At 40.6% G+C, this 18832-nt stretch overlaps 2 protein-coding genes across 5 annotated transcripts in view; both read left to right on the top strand.

The window, feature by feature from the left end:
• The window catches only part of LOC133151691 (DNA topoisomerase 2-binding protein 1-A-like), a 51768-nt gene extending 38320 nt beyond the window's left edge, over window positions 1-13448 (top strand). Inside the window, exons 22-28 of the mRNA XM_061274933.1 lie at window positions 3077-3219; window positions 3288-3375; window positions 3578-3741; window positions 4274-4402; window positions 5050-5139; window positions 5214-5375; window positions 13228-13448. Of these exons, the coding sequence (XP_061130917.1) occupies window positions 3077-3219; window positions 3288-3375; window positions 3578-3741; window positions 4274-4402; window positions 5050-5139; window positions 5214-5375; window positions 13228-13356 (905 nt within the window). The 3' untranslated portion in view covers window positions 13357-13448. The remainder of the gene's footprint in view (window positions 1-3076; window positions 3220-3287; window positions 3376-3577; window positions 3742-4273; window positions 4403-5049; window positions 5140-5213; window positions 5376-13227) is intronic.
• A 4339-nt stretch (window positions 13449-17787) lies between these two features.
• LOC133151447 (serine-rich adhesin for platelets-like) overlaps window positions 17788-18832 on the top strand; it is a 63118-nt gene continuing 62073 nt past the window's right edge. For 2 of the 4 annotated variants that reach the window (XM_061274488.1, XM_061274486.1), the window contains exons 1-2: window positions 17788-17876; window positions 18147-18223. The gene's annotated coding sequence lies outside the window, so the exon portion shown is untranslated. Of the gene's footprint in view, window positions 17877-18076; window positions 18224-18832 lie in introns of those variants that run through there. The other 2 variants (XM_061274485.1, XM_061274489.1) reach the window with 2 other exon arrangements.

The following is an 18832-nucleotide window of genomic DNA, read 5'->3' as shown; positions in this document are numbered from 1 at the left end:
CGCGGGCCATAGTTTGGACACCCCTTGGCTAAACGATACGGTCTGCTAACGTGATATTAACACAAACAAGGAGCTGAGAACGGGCCTGACGTAACATTAACAGTTATTCAAATAACTATAACATAAATAGCACGTTTATCAAATCATCTGTCACTCCAAATCAATAAATCCATCGATCGAATCCTTCGTCCTTTCTGTAAACAATGCCGAGCGTGCGGCGCGGTGCTGACGTCGGACTCATTGTCGTCAGTTGCAGTTCAAATGATTCCACAGGCCCATATAACAATATACAGTCAAACCTCGGTTTTCGAACGTCCCGGTTCTCAAACAAATTGGAATTCGAACAAAAAATTTGAGATTTTTTGCTTCGGTTGTCGAACAAAATTCAGAGGTCGAACCTCGCGAGATGAGCCGAAAGGACCCGAGAAAACCCGACCGCGCGGCCCGGATGGCGACTGACTCCGTTCGTTATTGTATTTTCATTACTTTGAGGATTGTATTAACCCCTAATCATGCCTCCAAAAAAAGCAAGTGGGAGCAGTAAAGCCATCCTAAAACACAAAGACGCTCTTAAAGCAATGTAACAGTGAGCGCCCGGCGCGCTGCGGTTGAACAATCAGACCAAATTAAGCTCCCTGCGCACTGAGGTCCACTTAATTTTTGCAAAGTACATCAGGACTTTAAAAATATTTTCTCTGTCACAATAATGCGACTAACGCGGTGCATTTGGGCGGTTGGCGGCGCGCTACGGTTGCGCGGTGGTCGGCAGTGCGCGGTGGTCGGCAGTGCGCGGTGGTCGGCAGTGCGCTGCGGTGGTCGGCAGTGCGCTGCGGTGGTCGGCAGTGCGCTGCAGCGATCGGAAAAAAATGCGCAACTGATAATGCTTAAAAAAGGTGCGGGTTTTTTTGTCTTGGAACGGATTACAATTTTTTCCATTATTTGTAATGGGAAAAATAGATTCTCGAACCGCCTTCTGGAACGGATTGTGATCGAAAACCCAAGGTTTGACTGTATAAACTATATATCAAATACCAATAATATAAACAACAATTTTATCGAACTATCCGTGTCACTCCAAATCAATGAATCCATCGGAATCTTCGTCTTCCGTGTCACTTAAAAAAAAAAACAACACACAGCTGTTGACTCCGGAACTACATGCGCCGCTGACGTCAGACTAGATGTATCAAATAAATGTAATATAAACAAAAATTTTATCAAACCATCCGTCAATCCAAATCATTAATTCCATCGGAATCTTTGTCTTCAGTGTCACTTAAAAAAAACACACACACACAGCTGACTCCGGAACTACGTGCGCCGCTGACGTTAGCCTCGTTGTCAGTCGCGGCTCCAATTATTCCACAGATCTACGTATATATTATAGTCAATCCCTGTATGCCGCTGATTGCGGCCAGGACTCTCCGTATGCCGCCGATTGCGGCAGGGACTCCCCGAATGCCGACTATTGCAAAGTCAAAGTCAGCTTTGTCAATCCCTTCATATGTCAAGACACATAAAGAAACCGAAATTCCGTTTCCTCCATCCCACAGTGACGAGACACAGTACACGATAAACATACAATTAGACGACACAAAATTAAAACAAGAAGGCACAAACAATAAATAATAAATAAATAAATGAGTGATGAATAAATAATAAACAAATAACCCAATAAATAAGAGGAGCAAAACTGAGCCAGTGTGCGTACAGCAGACAGTAAGCATAGCGCTAAGTACAGGACGCTACGCAGAAAAGGGGGGCGAGTTCAGGATCCTAACAGCCTGGAGTATGAAGCTGTTGGAGAGTCTGGTGGTGCGGGAGCGCAGGCTCCTGTACCTCTTCCCAGAGGGCAGAAGCTCAAACAAAGAGTGAGCGGGGTGACTCACATCACTCACAATCGTGGTCGCCTTGCGGGTGAGATGGGAGGTGTAAATGTCCTTCAAGGAGGGGAGCGAAGCACCAATAATCTTAGCAGCCGTGTTCACTATGCCCTGCAGGGCCATCAAGTTGTAGTCAGTGCAGCCGCCACCCCAAACACCAATACAGCTGGAGAGGACGCTCTCAATGGTGCCGCGGTAAAATGCAGTCATGACGGCCGGAGGAGCGCTCGCTCGCCTGAGTTTCCGCAGGAAGTACAGGCGATGCTGGGCTTTCTTCGCCAGTAATGCGGTGTTGGTGGACCAGGAGAGATCCTCACTGATGTGCACCCCCAGGAACTTGGCGCTGCCCACTCTCTCCACCACAGCACCGTCGATGGTCAGCGGCAGGTGTTGGGTGTGACTCCACGTATGCCGCCGATTACGGCGCGGACTCCCCGAATGCAGCCGATTGCGGCGCGGACTCCCCGAATGCCACCGATTGCGGCGCGGAACCCCCGAATGCGGCGTGAACTCCCCGAATGCCGCTGATTGCGGTGCAGACTCCCCGAATGCCGCTGATTGCGGTGCAGACTCCCCGAATGCCGCCGACTGCAGCTGGGACTCACCGAATGCCGTCGATTGCGGCGCCGACTCCCCGTATGTCGCAGATTGCGACTGGGAAACCCTTTATGCCGCCAATTGCGGTGGGAACTCCCCGAATTCCTCTGATTGCGGCGCAGACTCCCGGAATTACGCCGATTTTAGCGCAGACTCCCAGAATGCCGTCGAGTGCGGCGCGGACTCCCCCAAGGCCGCCGCCGATTGCGGGGTGGACTCTCTGAATGCCGCTGATTGCGGCTGAGACTCACGGGGAGTACAATATAGTTATATGCTATATAACTATATTGTAGCGTTACCAAAGTACCAGGCAAGACATGGGTTTGGTAACCGGCTCTTTATTTCACAAAACAAGAGGTCAACATATGATCAAGTAAATATTTGTGAATAATTTCACATATAAGTCGCTCCTGAGTACAAGTCGCTCGTCCACCCAAACTATGAAAAAAAACCGTGACTTATACTCCGAAAAATACAGTACATAAACCCCCCGCTACTTTTCCGTGTTTTTTCACATTTGCCATTCTCATCCCTGTGTTGTGCATGTTCCCCACCCTCAAAAAGATCATCTTGGTCCTCCTTCTTTCTCCCATCAGCAGCTTGTGACGTCATCGACCAGCAAATGAGCAAGAAAGCCACAGATCTCCCGACGGAGGAGCCGCAGGATAACATCATGACTCCTGACGCCCACAGCATCGCTTTCCCACTCACAAAGCCCATGATAGCTCCTGAGACAAAGGTAAGAGTTCATATATATCATGAGAGGCGGCGTCTGGCGGATCAAAAACCTTGTCTTCCTGCTTTAAGAAGGAGACCAGGACACCACCCAGATTCCAGATGTCTTCACTTGCTCCTCAGGAACGCATTCATTACAGTCACCTCATTGAAGAGCTTGGTGAGTCTTGCTTCTTGTAAACGAGCCCTTCTGAATTGAGCCCCTGAGAATTTAAGAAGTTCAGCAGTATATTTTTTTCTTCTTAATCTGTCAGACAGTTTTGGGTTATGGGTCAGATAGAGCTGAATTTTATTTTTCTTGAGAACCAATAGTAGCAGAAGGCCATATTCGCTCTTATTGCTGTGTTCTGCTTTGCCTGTAGGTGGCATCATCCTGGACAAGCAGTCCTTTGACCCCACCTGCTCCCATATCATCGTAGGCACACCATTGCGCAACGAAAAGTACCTGGCGGCCATGGCGGCTGGCAAATGGATCCTACATCGATCTTACTTGGAGGCCTGTCGATCGGTGGGCCGTTTCATTCCGGTGGGCTCGGCGACACCTCCACATTTAGGCTAGACTAGACTAGACTAGACTAGACTAGACTAGACTAGACTAGACTAGACTAGACTAGACTAGACTAGACTAGACTAGACTAGACTAGACTAGACTAGACTGCTTTTATTGTCATTGTTCCACAGGTATACAACAAAATTGGAAGCACCATTCTGTTGGTGCGTTTTAGGGGGAAATGGGGGGTGGAACATAGGGTGGGACAACATAAATAAATCCGCATATATGAGGAGGATAATGTAGAATGTAACTTTGTCCACTGGTGCAGGAATTGGAATTGTTGGACTTATGGTTGCATGTGTTTTCCAAGTAATAGCAGCAACAGGCAGGTAGAGTGACTTTGAATCAGGAATTGCACAAGATATTATACATATTGTGTTTCAACATATTGCATATTGTATTACACGTTGATAGCGAGTCATATTGCACTGCAGCTATAAACATTTATTAAGACACCGTAATTGGGATTACTCTTGATCATGTTTTTTTTTGTCACGCATTCCAGGAGGAGGACTATGAATGGGGCAGCAGTTCCATCCTGGATGCTTTGCCCTCCATCAGCTCGCAGCAGAGGCGCTTAGCGTTAGCTGCCATGCGCTGGAGGAAAGTCCTGCGAGGACCCTCGGAACAGGGAGTATGTGGCAGCTCAAGTTGAATCATGTCAAAAACATTTCATTTTCAAATGTGGCTGATGTTAAATGGAGGCGGAAATATCTCATTTATAGAAATGCGCACATCAATGCATGTTGATTCAAACAAAACAAGTAAAATTTTGTCACCATATGGATAGAACTTGGTTTCAAATTGTACAAGGGGATCAGAAGATCAGGGGTTGTCTGAGAATATTTGTCAATTTTTGAACGTCCTGAGTTTTATTAGTCACCTAAATGTTGAACAGAGGCTGAGATGTACCGAAGTCAAATTCCTTGTTTGGCATGCTCAGACATGGCCAATAAAAATTCTTGAATCTTGAAGTTTTGGACTTTAAAATGTTAGATAAATGTCTTTCCGGTGTATTGCAAAAAAACATGGTTTTATGAATAAAAGTAATTGTTGTTTTAGTCATTTACTTGCATTCTTAAACAAAAAATTGTTTTGGAAGCTGAATGTTACAGTTGATTATATTTTTAGATATAAAAAGATACGTCCTGTTTAGATTCATTTCTGCATTCAAAACAAACAAACAGAAAAACTTCTCTCAAGTTTAAAGAATCTTTATTGCCATGATGCTGGACAGTCTGGTGTATTAAGCAGCACTCTTGTGGGTTTTTATTTCCCCAGGGAGCCTTCAGTGGCTGGACGGTGATGCTGAACATCGACCAGGGGCGAGAAGCTGGCTTCAGGCGCTTGCTGCAGTCAGGCAGGGCCAAGGTTTGGCTGCCACCATTGTCTTCAAAACAACAAAACATTTTGACTGAATCACATTTTACTTTGATTTCCTCCAGGTGATGTTGAGTGCCTCTCCTTCTATGTACAAAGAGGCAACGCACTTGTTTGCCGACTTCAGCCGCCTGCGGCCAGGAGACTTCAAAGTGGACGTGTCAGACGCCTCCGCTCAGGGGGTGATGTGCCTAAAACCCGAGTACATCGCCGACTACCTCATGCAGGTCACTTAACGCACTCCCCTGTCTTTACGTGCAGATTGATTTAACTAACCCATATATCTCCACTGTTCACATTTTTTAAACCTATTTGCTGTTTTTGTGCTTCGGTCTGATTTAAAACTATTGTTTAGATGCCATCTTATGGCATCTAGTGGCCAAGAACTTTATTGAAGCAAGGGGTGGGGCTTCATTTAATGAAGCCATAATCCTGTCTAATCCTGTCTAGAAAACTAGTGCTTTGCTGCTGTCACCTGTCAGATAAACTAACCTTTATTGATCCAACAATGGGAGAACTTGTATTGTTTCAGCATCAGTCGTGGTTCCCGAAAATTAAACAGAAAACATGCAAAAGATAATGGCAATTCTAAATGTTTTTGTGGGGGACATCACTCATGGATTTTCAATATTCACTGTCAACTTCACAGACACGTGAACGTCACAGAATAATACTCTGCTTCCACCTCTTATAGGCGCATGTTCACATATTTTCATTTTATAACTGCAAGTTAGGTTTTGTATGTTCAAATATGTCGTTTTGTTTGTTTCGTCTATAAAACAAGTTTAGAATATTGTGGAGTGGTAAAACAATCCAAGCAAATGTCTCTCTGAATTACAGATATTCATTTATTGTGGGGGCAGTCTGAAATATGTTCCAAGCTGTGACATATGGGGGTTCATGGGCAAATCAAATTCTGTCCTATGGCATGTTTTGACATTTTATATATTTTTAACCATGCCTAAAATTGAAATTGAATTGAATCAGTCTCTTTTGTTTGTTTTTCTATTACTGATTAAAAATGGAATGAATAAATGACTAGAATTTTGCAATTTCTGGAGAAATTGCGTGTGAAGGCGAAATGTATGAATAACTTCTTCGGGGAATGCTGCCGAACGATGTTGAAACGTGTTGAATTACTTGAGAAATGTAGAATATTTGGAGAATTTGTGGTGAATTTCAAAATTGAAAGTTTGGAATATTTGGTAAGTGGGAAGTTGTGGAATAGGTAGGCAAAAGATGAACAGCTGAAAGTTGGAATGGGTTGAATCGGTTGAAAAATGTAGAAATTAGAGTAGAAAAACGAAATTTTGGAGAATTTGGTTGAATTTCGAATTTGGAATTTTTGGTAAGTGGGAAGTTGTGGAATAGGTAGGCAAAAGATGTACAGTTGAAAGTTGGAACGGGTTGAATCAGTTAAAAAATGTAGAAGTTAGAGCAAATGTTGAATCCCCATAGAGAATGAATAGGAAAATAAAAAAAAGCAATTGCGCCAAAATCTTTCTAAATTTGGAACAAAACAAAAAAAACTGCCTCAGGAGATTCACTTTTGGGGTAAAAATGTTGAAACGGGTTAAATCAGACAAAAAACGAAAAAGTTAGCGCAAATGTAGCTATTTGGGCCACTCAGTGTTGAAATAAGGTCACTTCCGGTTTGATTCGGGTCACTTCCGGTCTAGTTTGGGTCACTTCCGGTTTATTTGGGTCACTTCCGGTTTAAAACAGGTCACTTCCGGTTTAGCTGAGGTCACTTCCGGTTTATTTGGGGTCATTTCCGGTCTAAAAAGGTAACTTCCGGTTCATTTGGGGTCACTTCCGGTTTGATTTGGGGTCACTTCCGGTTTACCAGAGGTCACTTCCGGTCTATTTGGGGTCACTTCCGGTCTATTTGGGGTCACTTCCGGTTTATTTGGGTCACTTCCGGTTTAATTTGGGTCACTTCCGGTTCGTCTGAGGTCACTTCCGGTTTATTAGGGGTCATTTCCGGTCTAAAAAGGTCACTTCCGGTACATTTGGGGTCACTTCCGGTTTGATTTGGGTTCACTTCCGGTTTACCTGAGGTCACTTCCGGTCTATTTGGGGTCACTTTCGGTTTGATTTGGGGCACTTCCGGTTCATTCTGGGTTCATTAGTGGCACTTCAGGGTCATCCAAGATGGCCGCCACACTGGAATTGGGGGTCAAGGGTTGAATTGTGTAAGCATAGTGGAAGTGGGGGTGAATGGCAGTGAATGTGGTAAGCATAAGATGAATAAAGGGAATAAATGTGGAATGGGTTGAATCGGTCGAAAAATGTAGAAATTAGAGTAGAAAAACGAAATTTTGGAGAATTTGGTTGAATTTCAAATGTGAAAGTTCGGAATTTTTGGTAAGTGGGAAGTTGTGGAATAGGTAGTCAAAAGATGAACAGTTGAAAGTTGGAATGGGTTGAATCGGTTGAAAAATGTAGAAATTAGAGTGGAAAAACTGAATTTTGGAGAATTTTGGTTGAATTTCAAATTTGAAAATTTGGAATTTTTGGTAAGTGGGAAGTTGTGGAATAGGTAGGCAAAAGATGAACAGTTGAAAGTTGGAATGGGTTGAATCGGTTGAAAAATGTAGAAATTAGAGTAGAAAAACGGAATTTGAGAGAATTTTGGTTGAATTTCAAATTTGAAAATTTGGAATTTTTGGTAAGTGGAAAGTTGTGGAATAGGTAGGCAAAAGATGAACAGTTGAAAGTTGGAATGGGTTGAATCGGTTGAAAAATGTAGAAGTTAGAGGTGAAAAACGAAATTTTGTGAAATGTCGAATGTGTCATTAAGAATGGATGGGGAAAAATTTGTCGGAATTTTGGGAATTTTGCGGAATCGGAAAATTTTCGGAACGAGAAAAATGGAAGCGCTCGTCGCGTGAATATTTGGAATACGTGAAAAGTGGAATGGAGTGAATCGGATGAATTATGTGGAAGATGAAACGTGTCAAAAAAGTGTGGAGAATAAAATAGAAGAATAATAATAACTAGAATTTGCAATTCCTGAAGGAATTGCGTGTGAAGGTGAAGAAGTTGAATAAATATTTAAGGAATGTTGCAGAATGATGTTGAAACGAGTTGAATCGGTTGAAAAATGTAGAAATGAGAAGGGAAAAGGAACTGGGTGTGAATTTCAAAATAAAAGATGTGAAGTTTTTGGTAAGTTGTGGAATAGGAAAAAAAATGATGAACAGTTGAAAGTTGGAATGGGTTGAATCGGTTGAAAAATGTAGAAATGAGAAGGGAAAAAGGAAATGGGTGTGAATTTCAAAATAAAAGACGTGAAGTTTTTGGTAAGTGGGAAGTTGTGGAATAGGTAGAAAAAGTGATGAACAGTTGAAAGTTGGAATGGGTTGAATCGGTTGAAAAATGTAGAAATGAGAAGGGAAAAAGGAAGTGGGTGTGAATTTCAAAATAAAAGATGTGAAGTTTTTGGTAAGTGGGAAGTTGTGGAATAGGTCGAAAAATGATGAACAGTTGAAAGTTGGAATGGGTTGAATCGGTTGAAAAATGTAGAAATGAGAAGGAAAAAAGGAATTGGGAGTGAATTTCAAAATAAAAGATGTGAAGTTTTTGGTAAGTGGGAATTTGTGGAATAGGTAGAAAAATGATGAACAGTTGAAAGTTGGAATGGGTTGAATCGGTTGAAAAATGTAGAAATGAGAAGGGAAAAAGGAAGTGGGTGTGAATTTCAAAATAAAAGATGTGAAGTTTTTGGGAAGTTGTGGAATAGGTATAAAAATGATGAACAGTTGAAAGTTGGAATGGGTTGAATCGGTTGAAAAATGTAGAAATTAGAGTAGAAAAACGAAATTTTAGAGAATTTTGGTTGAATTTCAAAATAAAAGATGTGAAGTTTTTGGTAAGTGGGAAGTTGTGGAATAGGTAGGCAAAAGATGAATAGTTGGAAGTTGGAACGAGTGGAATCGGTGGAAAAATGTAGAAGTTAGAAGTGAAAAAGGAAATTTTATGAAATTTTGCAAAATTTTATGCAAATATTAAAAGTGAAAACGTGAAAATTTTGAATTTGGGAAGTTTGGGAATGTCCCCAATGTGATTTGAATGTGTTGAATGATGTGAATTTCAAACTGGAACAACGTAAATGTGAAATGTTGAATCTGCCATTAAGAATGAATGGGGCAAAAATCGCCATAAATTTATGAATTATGCGAAAACGGAAAATTTTTGGAATGAGAAAAATGTGAGCAGTCGTGCCATGAATATTTGGAATAAGTGAAAAGTGGAATGGAGTGAATCGGTTGAAGTATGTGGAAGTAGTTAAGCGTCAAAAAAGTGGGCAGAAGATGTTGAATAATAATAATAATAATAAAGGACAGGAATAACAATAGTGTGAAGGTCTTCACCTTCACACTAATAATAATAACTAGAATTTGCAATTCCTGAAGGAATTGCGTGTGAAGGTGAAGAAGTTGAATAAATATTGAAGGAATGCTGCAGAATGATGTTGAAACGAGTTGAATCGGTTGAAAAATGTAGAAATGAGAAGGAAAAAAGGAATTGGCTGTGAATTTCAAAATAAAAGATGTGAAATTTTTGGTAAGTTGTGGAATAGGTAGAAAAATGATGAACAGTTGAAAGTTGAAATGGGTTGAATCGGTTGAAAAATGTAGAAATGAGAAGGGAAAAAGGAATTGGGTGTGAATTTCAAAATAAAAGATGTGAAGTTTTTGGTAAGTGGGAAGTTGTGGAATAGGTAAAGAAATGATGAACAGTTGAAAGTTGAAATGGGTTGAATCGGTTGAAAAATGTAGAAATGAGAAAGGAAAAGGGAATTGTGTGAATTTCAAAATAAAAGATGTGAAGTTTTTGGGAAGTTGTGGAATAGGTAGAAAAATGATGAACAGTTGAAAGTTGGAATGGGTTGAATCGGTTGAAAAATGTAGAAATGAGAAAGGAAAAAGGAATTAGCTGTGAATTTCAAAATAAAAGATGTGAAGTTTTTGTTAAGTGGGAAGTTGTGGAATAGGTAGAAAAATGATGAACAGTTGAAAGTTGGAATGGGTTGAATAGGTTGAAAAATGTAGAAATGAGAAGGGAAAAAGGAATTAGCTGTGAATTTCAAAATAAAAGATGTGAAGTTTTTGGCAAGTGGGAAGTTGTGGAATAGGTAAAGAAATGATGAACGGTTGAAAGTTGAAATGGGTTGAATCGGTTGAAAAATGTAGAAATGAGAAGGGAAAAAGGAAGTGGGTGTGAATTTCAAAATAAAAGACGTGAAGTTTTTGGTAAGTGGGAAGTTGTGGAATAGGTAGAAAAATGATGAACAGTTGAAAGTTGGAATGGGTTGAATCGGTTGAATAATGTAGAAATGAGAAGGGAAAAAGGAATTGGGAGTGAATTTCAAAATAAAAGAAGTAAATTTTTTGGAAAGTGGGAAGTTGTGGAATAGGTAGAAAAAAGATGAACAGTTGAAAGTTGGATTGGGTTGAATCGGTTGAAAAATGTAGAAATGAGAAGGGAAAAAGGAATTTGGTGTGAATTTCAAAATAAAAGAAGTGAAATTTTTGGTAAGTGGGAAGTTGTTGAATAGGTAGAAAAACGATGAACAGTTGAAAGTTGGAATGGGTTGAATCGGTTGAAAAATGTAGAAATTAGAGTAGAAAAAAGGAAATTTTAGAGAATTTTGGTTGAATTTCAAAATAAAAGATGTGAAGTTTTTGGTAAGTGGGAAGTTGTGGAATAGGTAGAGAAAAGATGAACAGTTGAAAGTTGGAATGGGTTGAATCGGTTGAAAAATGTAGAAATGAGAAGGGAAAAGGGAAAAAGGAATTGGGTGTGAATTTCAAAATAAAAGATGAAAACGTGAAAATGTTGAATTTGGCAAGTTTGGGAATGTCCCCAATGTGATTTGAATGTGTTGAATTATGTGAATTTCAAACTGGAACAACATAAATGTGAAATGTTGAATCTGCCATTAAGAATGAATGGGGCAAAAATCGCCGTAAATTTGTGAATTTTGCGAAAACGGAAAATTTTTGGAACGAGAAAAATATGAGCACCCATGCCATGAATATTTGGAATAAGTGAAAAGTGGAACGGAGTGAATCGGTTGAAGTATGTGGAAGTAGTTAATCGGCGAAAAAGTGAGCGGAATAAGTTGAATAATAACTAGAATTTGCAATTCCTGAAGGAATTGCGTGTGAAGGTGAAGAAGTTGAATAAATATTTAAGGAATGTTGAAGAATGATGTTGAAACGAGTTGAATCGGTTGAAAAATGTAGAAATGAGAAGGGAAAAAGGAATTGGGTGTGAATTTCAAAATAAAAGATGTGAAGTTTTTGGGAAGTTGTGGAATAGGTAGAAAAATGATGAACAGTTGAAAGTTGGAATGGGTTGAATCGGTTGAAAAATGTAGAAATGAGAAGGGAAAAAGGAATTGGGTGTGAATTTCAAAATAAAAGATCTGAAGTTTTTGGTAAGTGGGAAGTTGTGGAATAGGTAGAAGAATGATGAACAGTTGAAAGTTGGAATGGGTTGAATCGGTAGAAAAATGTAGAAATGAGAAGGGAAAAAGGAATTGGGTGTGAATTTCAAAATAAAAGATGTGAAGTTTTTGGTAAGTGGGAAGTTGTGGAATAGGTAGAAAAAGGATGAACAGTTGAAAGTTGGAATGGGTTGAATCGGTTGAAAAATGTAGAAATGAGAAGGGAAAAAGGAATTGGGTGTGAATTTCAAAATAAAAGATGTGAAGTTTTTGGGAAGTGGGAAGTTGTGGAATAGGTAGGCAAAAGACAAACAGTTGAAAGTTGGAATGGGATGAATCGGTTGAAAAATGTAGAAATGAGAAGGGAAAAAGGAATTGGGTGTGAATTTCAAAATAAAAGATGTGAGGTTTTTGGGAAGTGGGAAGTTGTGGAATAGGTAGAAAAATGATGAAGAGTTGAAAGTTGGAATGGGTTGAATCGGTTGAAAAATGTAGAAATGAGAAGGGAAAAAGGAATTGGGTGTGAATTTCAAAATAAAAGAAGTGAAGTTTTTGGTAAGTTGGAAGTTCTTGAATAGGTAGAAAAATGATGAACAGTTGAAAGTTGGAATGGGTTGAATCGGTTGAAAAATGTAGAAATTAGAGTAGAAAAAAGGAAATTTTAGAGAATTTTGGTTGAATTTCAAAATAAAAGATGTGAAGTTTTTGGTAAGTGGGAAGTTGTGGAATAGGTAGAGAAAAGATGAACAGTTGAAAGTTGGAATGGGTTGAATCGGTTGAAAAATGTAGAAATGAGAAGGGAAAAGGGAAAAAGGAATTGGGTGTGAATTTCAAAATAAAAGATGAAAACGTGAAAATGTTGAATTTGGCAAGTTTGGGAATGTCCCCAATGTGATTTGAATGTGTTGAATGATGTGAATTTCAAACTGGAACAACGTAAATGTGAAATGTTGAATCTGCCATTAAGAATGAATGGGGCAAAATTCGCCGTAAATTTGGGAATTTTGCGAAAACGGAAAATTTTTGGAAGGAAAAAAATCTAAGCAGTGTTGCCATGAATATTTGGAATAAGTGAAAAGTGGAATGGAGTGAATCGGTTGAAGTATGTGGAAGTAGTTAAGCGCCGAAAAAGTGAGCGGAATAAGTTGAATAATAATAATAATAATAATAAAGGACAGGAATAACAATAGTGTGAAGGTCTTCACCTTCACACTAATAATAAAGGACAGGAATAACAATAGTGTGAAGGTCTTCACCTTCACACTAATAAAGGACAGGAATAACAATAGTGTGAAGGTCTTCACCTTCACACTAATAAAGGACAGGAATAACAATAGTGTGAAGGTCTTCACCTTCACACTAATAAAGGACAGGAATAACAATAGTGTGAAGGTCTTCACCTTCACACTAATAAAGGACAGGAATAACAATAGTGTGAAGGTCTTCACCTTCACACTAATAATAATAATAGAGAATGGTGTAGAATAACATATGTGTGAAGGCCTTCGCCTTCACACAAATATTAGTCAGATTGTAATGATATAAAGAAGGCAACGGGCCTACTCCCGTGTCTTGTGGACACTTTGATGTGTCGGGATTCACCATGTTTTCTCTGCCTGCAGGATCCCATCCCTCCTACGGCGCTCTATCTCCTCACTGAGAGTCACCCCGAAGAGGCACCTGGCACGCAGTCACTGAAACGCAAAACAGCAGAGCACACCTCCCGGCCCAAAAAGTCTCGTCAGCTCTAAAAACATCCCCTGACTCTTATCCTTCACATGTACAAAATATTGTAAATAAAATTGGTTTGTGTTGTAAAATAAAGTAAGCGTGGCGCATGTGACATCGGTTTGTCGTGTCTTGCTGAGGAGACTGCAGTGTGGGTGCGGGCTGTGATTGGCGTCTCTGAGAGCCCTGCTGAAAATCCAAACCAATCATTAAAGTCCGATGCTTTATCGGTTGCAGTAACAGTGGCCGGTCTGCAGATAGCGCTACATAATCCAGCTTCTGTTGATGGTTAATTTGCTCTATTTTTTGGGCACGTGGATTAATTTGATTTATCATTTGGTGAGCCATTTCTCATTATCTCATTTTGATTATCTTTTTGGTCTTCAGCGTTCATTCTAGCCTACTGTAGTTTTGGCTTTTTCATGCTGTGCAGTAATCACTTGATTGTTTACATATTGGGAAGTAAAAAAAACTGTTAATACTATGTTACTGTATTTAAATCTGTTTTCATGTTTTAGCACTCGAGTATATATTTTTCTGTTTTTGCACTTCCTACACTTGTATCACAAAACTTCTTATTCCACTGAAATCAATGGGAATTCACTTAATGCATTCCAGGACACCCAAAATACACAGCACCTCCACCCCCTCCTTCATTGCGTTTAAATGGCGTCAAATTTACTTGAAGTTTTACTAATTGTGGACTACCCTCCCCCATCTTTCCCGCTAACAGGCTGGGTCCACTGTATACTCTAGGCCAGGGGTCACTGACTTTATTTACTACCGTCAGTGTTGACAATCCAGGAGATGGGGCCATGAAACTTCTAGTCCTTACCAACCTTTGAGCCAACACCAAAAATGTCACAAGTGCATGCCCATTTTGCTTCCATCTAGTGCAGTGCTTTTTCTGCTATGAAGAAGATATTGCGATTGGCTGGCAACTAGTTCAGGGTGTCTCGCGCCTACTGCCCGATTACTGCTGGGATAGGTTCCAGCATGCCAGCAAACCCCGTGGGGACAAGCGGTATGGATGGATGGAAGAAAATATTTCATACACCCCAGCTCTCCTCAATGCATCCTTGACATTGCATGAGTTCTCTGGGGTCACACACAGTGTCGGAATGTGCCTCCCTGGAGGGGAGGGGGGCTGCCCCACTATATGAGAACACTGATCTAGTCAAAAGTGTTTAACATGTAAATTATAGGACCTTCATAATAGTAACTCAGGCTCAAAACACCTATTCAGAACTCCTTCAATATAATGTTGCCCATATCGTTTCCCATTTTAATCTATTATTCAGCACTCCCGGGCCCCTCGTGAGAATAAGCGGTTCAGAAAATGTATGGATTGATGTTTCTTTTATTTATCTGGTGTTGGATTTTTGGTCCACAATTTGGGAAGCGCGCTATCCGCGCCTCACGGCAAAAGCCATAGCGAATCACCTGTTATCCAATTTACTCACCGCGTGCTCGTTTTATTTCTTCAGTTTTAGGAAAAGGCTAAGACACCGAAACAAAATTTAGACTTACACAGGTTGGTTGAGTTCAATCACAATTCTTGTTAGGAAAGCTCTGTTTTCAGGAAAGCACAATACAGCGCTGGGCCTTTCATGCGACCATGCTCAAGAGCAGAAAGTCTCCATTCAGAAAAGGCAACGTTCAAGGGTCTTTGGTCAGCTTATATTCAGTTCCACATGCCGGTGTGGGCCGAGTTTGATGGGTGATGAGTCTTTGGGGTGGGGCAAGTTCGCAGGAGAGTTTGATTCCATGGGAGTGGGTGCTGGTTTGGTGAGAGCTGGTTCCGTGGGGTTGGGTGCTGATTACGGGCGATTCGATGTGTATGGCGGCTGCTGTTTTCCTTTCCGTCTTTCAGCCTTGACGATCATCCTTGGCCGGGTTCTTGGCTGTCTCCCTCTGGCACCTGCTGGTTTTATCTCCAAGTGACCTTCCTGTATACATTCTCCTCCATTCTTGCACATACACTGTCGCACCTCATCCATTCATCATTCTTTCAATTTTGTCCTTTTGTACGGAATTATGTGAGGTTTTGGCTTTGACATCAATTTATTAATGTTCCCTTATTATGCAAAGTTTGTACTCACCATTTACCATGTTTTTGTTTGTTCTTTTGATACTCCATGTCCTTGCGTACGTCATCATATTCTTAGTTTAATCATGCTTCCAACCATATCTTTTCTTTGTTAGGCAAAATATTTCCCTCTGTCCAGAACGTTCAGTAGTAATCGAAAACTAGCGTCTAGCATTAGTCAGAACATAAGAAATAATCAAGTACTGAACATTTTTAGACGACTTTGGCAGTGTCCGTGATTTAGAAAATCATCAGGCATGCATTAAACAGTTCCTTAAGGGTCATTAAGCTATTCAGGTAATAAATAAACATTTGTTATTTCAAAGTGCTCAGAAATAAATATCAGATCCTAAAGTTATAAAAACCTTTGTCATTACCCCCTATCAAAAAAAATTATTGATTTGGTGTGTAGGTATAATTATATGCTTAAAATGTTTCTCATTGATTTAATATGTGAATATACTTGTCTGCTTATGTACTTTATTCAATGAGGTTTGAGCATATCTGTTTTTGTAGCTAGGCAGGACTTTTTGTATTTTGAACCCATTCCTTCACTGGTATGATGCTGGAGCCTATCCCAGCAGTCATTGGGCAGTAGGCTGGTGACACCCTGAACCGGTTGCCAGCCAATTGTAGGGCACACAGAAACAACGAACGAACAACAAACAACCATCCATACTCACACCTAGGGACGATTTGGAGTGCTCAATCAGCCTACCATGCATGTTTTGGGGATGTGGGAGGAAACCCAAGTGGCCGGAGAAAACCCATGCGGGAACGGGGAGAACATACAAACTCCACACAGGGAGGGCCGGAGGTAGAATTGAACTCGCATTCTCCTAACTGTGAGGCGGACGTGCTAACGAGTGCACCACCGTGCTGCCCTTGAACAACAACGACGACTACGGTGTAAAATGTGCTGCCATCATGCATGCATCCATTTTCTATAGAGCTGATCCCAGTTGACTCGAGGCTAGACAGGTTGCCAGTCAACAGGGACATACAGATGTGTACTTACAGTCACATCTACAGGCCATCTTCAATGAAACTAGGATGGGTTTTTTTGTAATGAGAGAAATTCTATGCAGGAAGCGGGAGCCCAGATTTGAACTCGTCTTTGAGGGGTTAAATTCATTTGTGTTTTTCAGAAAGCAAATGTCTGTCAAGTGGGGCTCGCTGTCAGGAACGATTGGAGCAGGGCGACCAAATGCAGCTTGAACCAGGGTTTATTAAAGGGAAAGGGAGTTGGAAGGGAGGCAGGTGGGGAAACGAAGACACAGACGGGATAGAGACTCACGGTCAGCAAACAGACAGACAGAAGTCCACTCGGACACGGATAGAATTCTGACCGTGAGCCTCCAGACAAGACAAGTCCAAGGTGGCAGCAACAGAGTCTGAACCGCACACAGCGGCAAACGGGGAAACAGAACTGTGCACACCGTCAACAGAACGGCAATCGGCGCCATTCGGGGAGTCAGAACCGCAATCGGCGGCATTCGTGGAGTCAGAACCGCAATCCGTGATCCGAAGAGTAAAGTGGATAACAAGTGATTGGCAAGTGATTTTGCCGTGAGGCGCAGTTACCGCGCTCCCTATATTTCCGTCCAGTGTAAAACACAAAGAGTAAAACTGCAAGTTGAACAACAAAAACACTTTGTTTCTTCTAGTATTCTTCTTATAAAGAATAATAAGGTGGTCCAAAAAAAAAAAAAAAAAAAATGATAACTTACAGCCATTGATTCCGTGAGCATAAGGAGAGGAGAAAGATTCGCGTGAATGACGCGAGTAACGGTAACTCATCAGATGTCAAGCCGCTTCAACGGAAATATGCGCAATTTTCAAAATAAAATTTCCAGTTTGCTTCCGAACGACAAATAACTCTTTGTGTATGCTTCCTTACATAGAAAACATTTCTTAGCATAAAGTATACATAAAATAAATCAGTTTTAAGTACACAAACAATTCTAACATCAAGAAAACAATTCTGAGGGCAGAACACTACGAGTTGCGAAATAAAAATGATCGAGTGAATATTTCGGCTACATAATTTAAGGTAATTGTAAATGTAACTTATTTTATGTGAACTTTAAAAGTTTAAGAACAACATTAAAAAATTGTATCACCTAATCTGAAAAAAAGGTTCTGTGAACGAGTTGTATTTTACTTATAGTGGAGCAAGTGTTCAGTGGTACAGCAAGCGCAGCACAAACACGTAAGCAGGGATTTGATTGTATAATGGTTACATGAGATATTTGTAATGTGTTTTAACAAATCACATTTTGATATGTGCTGTAATGCTGAAGCGGTTCAGGTGAGCCTTCACATTTCTGACCGTGTTTAGCACCCCCTAGAGGCGCTACAAACAAAAACTATTGACTGCTGGAAATCCAAGATTATCTACTTGTGCACAATGCACATTAGGAATCTACAGTGATTTGATAAAAGGGTGGAAAGGTAATTTAACCTTATATTTGTACTACTTACAAATATCTGCTATAATTTAGTTCCAGGTTTGGCTGTAATGGCAACATCGTAAGAACGACGGTCTGCCTGAAACTGAAGTTGTTTTCGAATCTCGTGGAGTTTGACTTGTCTCCCTGTCCGGGTGGTGGGTGTGAGAAATTGGGAAAGCGTAGGCGTGTGCCTGTACATGTGGTGTGTGTGTTACGTGTCTCAGGTGGCGCTTAGAGAAAGGCTTTAGTTGCGGTGCACATTTTGTCCCAGCAGGAGCAGTTGAATGTCGCGTGCAGCTACTTCGCCTGCCTACTTCAAGTAAATCCTTCTTAGGTCTGCTGAAGACGGTGAGTTTAACCTCTCTTGTTTCTTGGTACTCTAGCGACTGTTGTCTTCTTGAGCACCAGTAACTTAACGTCGATTCACGCTTAACCTGGGTATTATGATGTAATTGAAATGCCAATAACTCTTAACAAACCTCCTTTGAACTGAATAAACGTTGGCGAAACATTTGACGCGAAAGGGTGCAACTCTTTAAGATGATGCGAAGTCAAAGAAAACTAAACCTACAATTCTTGGGTGGAAAATATGACGATGAAAATACTGTGCTTTTTGCAGGGTTCACCGTAAAGGTAGGGGCTATATCAACAAGACTTACTAAACTGTAACGTACATTTTTTTAAGTTAATAATTTACTTGTAAGATGTGGAATACATTGAAACTCCGTCATTCCTCGAAATATGTTGGTTGGACTGCATTTTCAATGACGGCATCATGAAGCATGTTTAGGGATCGCTATTGTCTCTGCAATACCAAGTAAGACATGTAGGCTACAGATGTGTTACGTTCTTATGGTTTTGAAAATTTCAGTATTTCAATATTCCCTGAAGTTCCCCAATTTGTCAGAAATTCAACAAAGCCCTTTCTGACTGTTGACTATTGAGACAGGATCATCA

This window comes from Syngnathus typhle, linkage group LG3, assembly GCF_033458585.1.
Source record: "Syngnathus typhle isolate RoL2023-S1 ecotype Sweden linkage group LG3, RoL_Styp_1.0, whole genome shotgun sequence".
Lineage (NCBI taxonomy): Eukaryota > Metazoa > Chordata > Actinopteri > Syngnathiformes > Syngnathidae > Syngnathus > Syngnathus typhle.
Note: the sequence above shows the minus strand (reverse complement) of the source record. Positions and strands in the feature narration are given on the sequence as shown.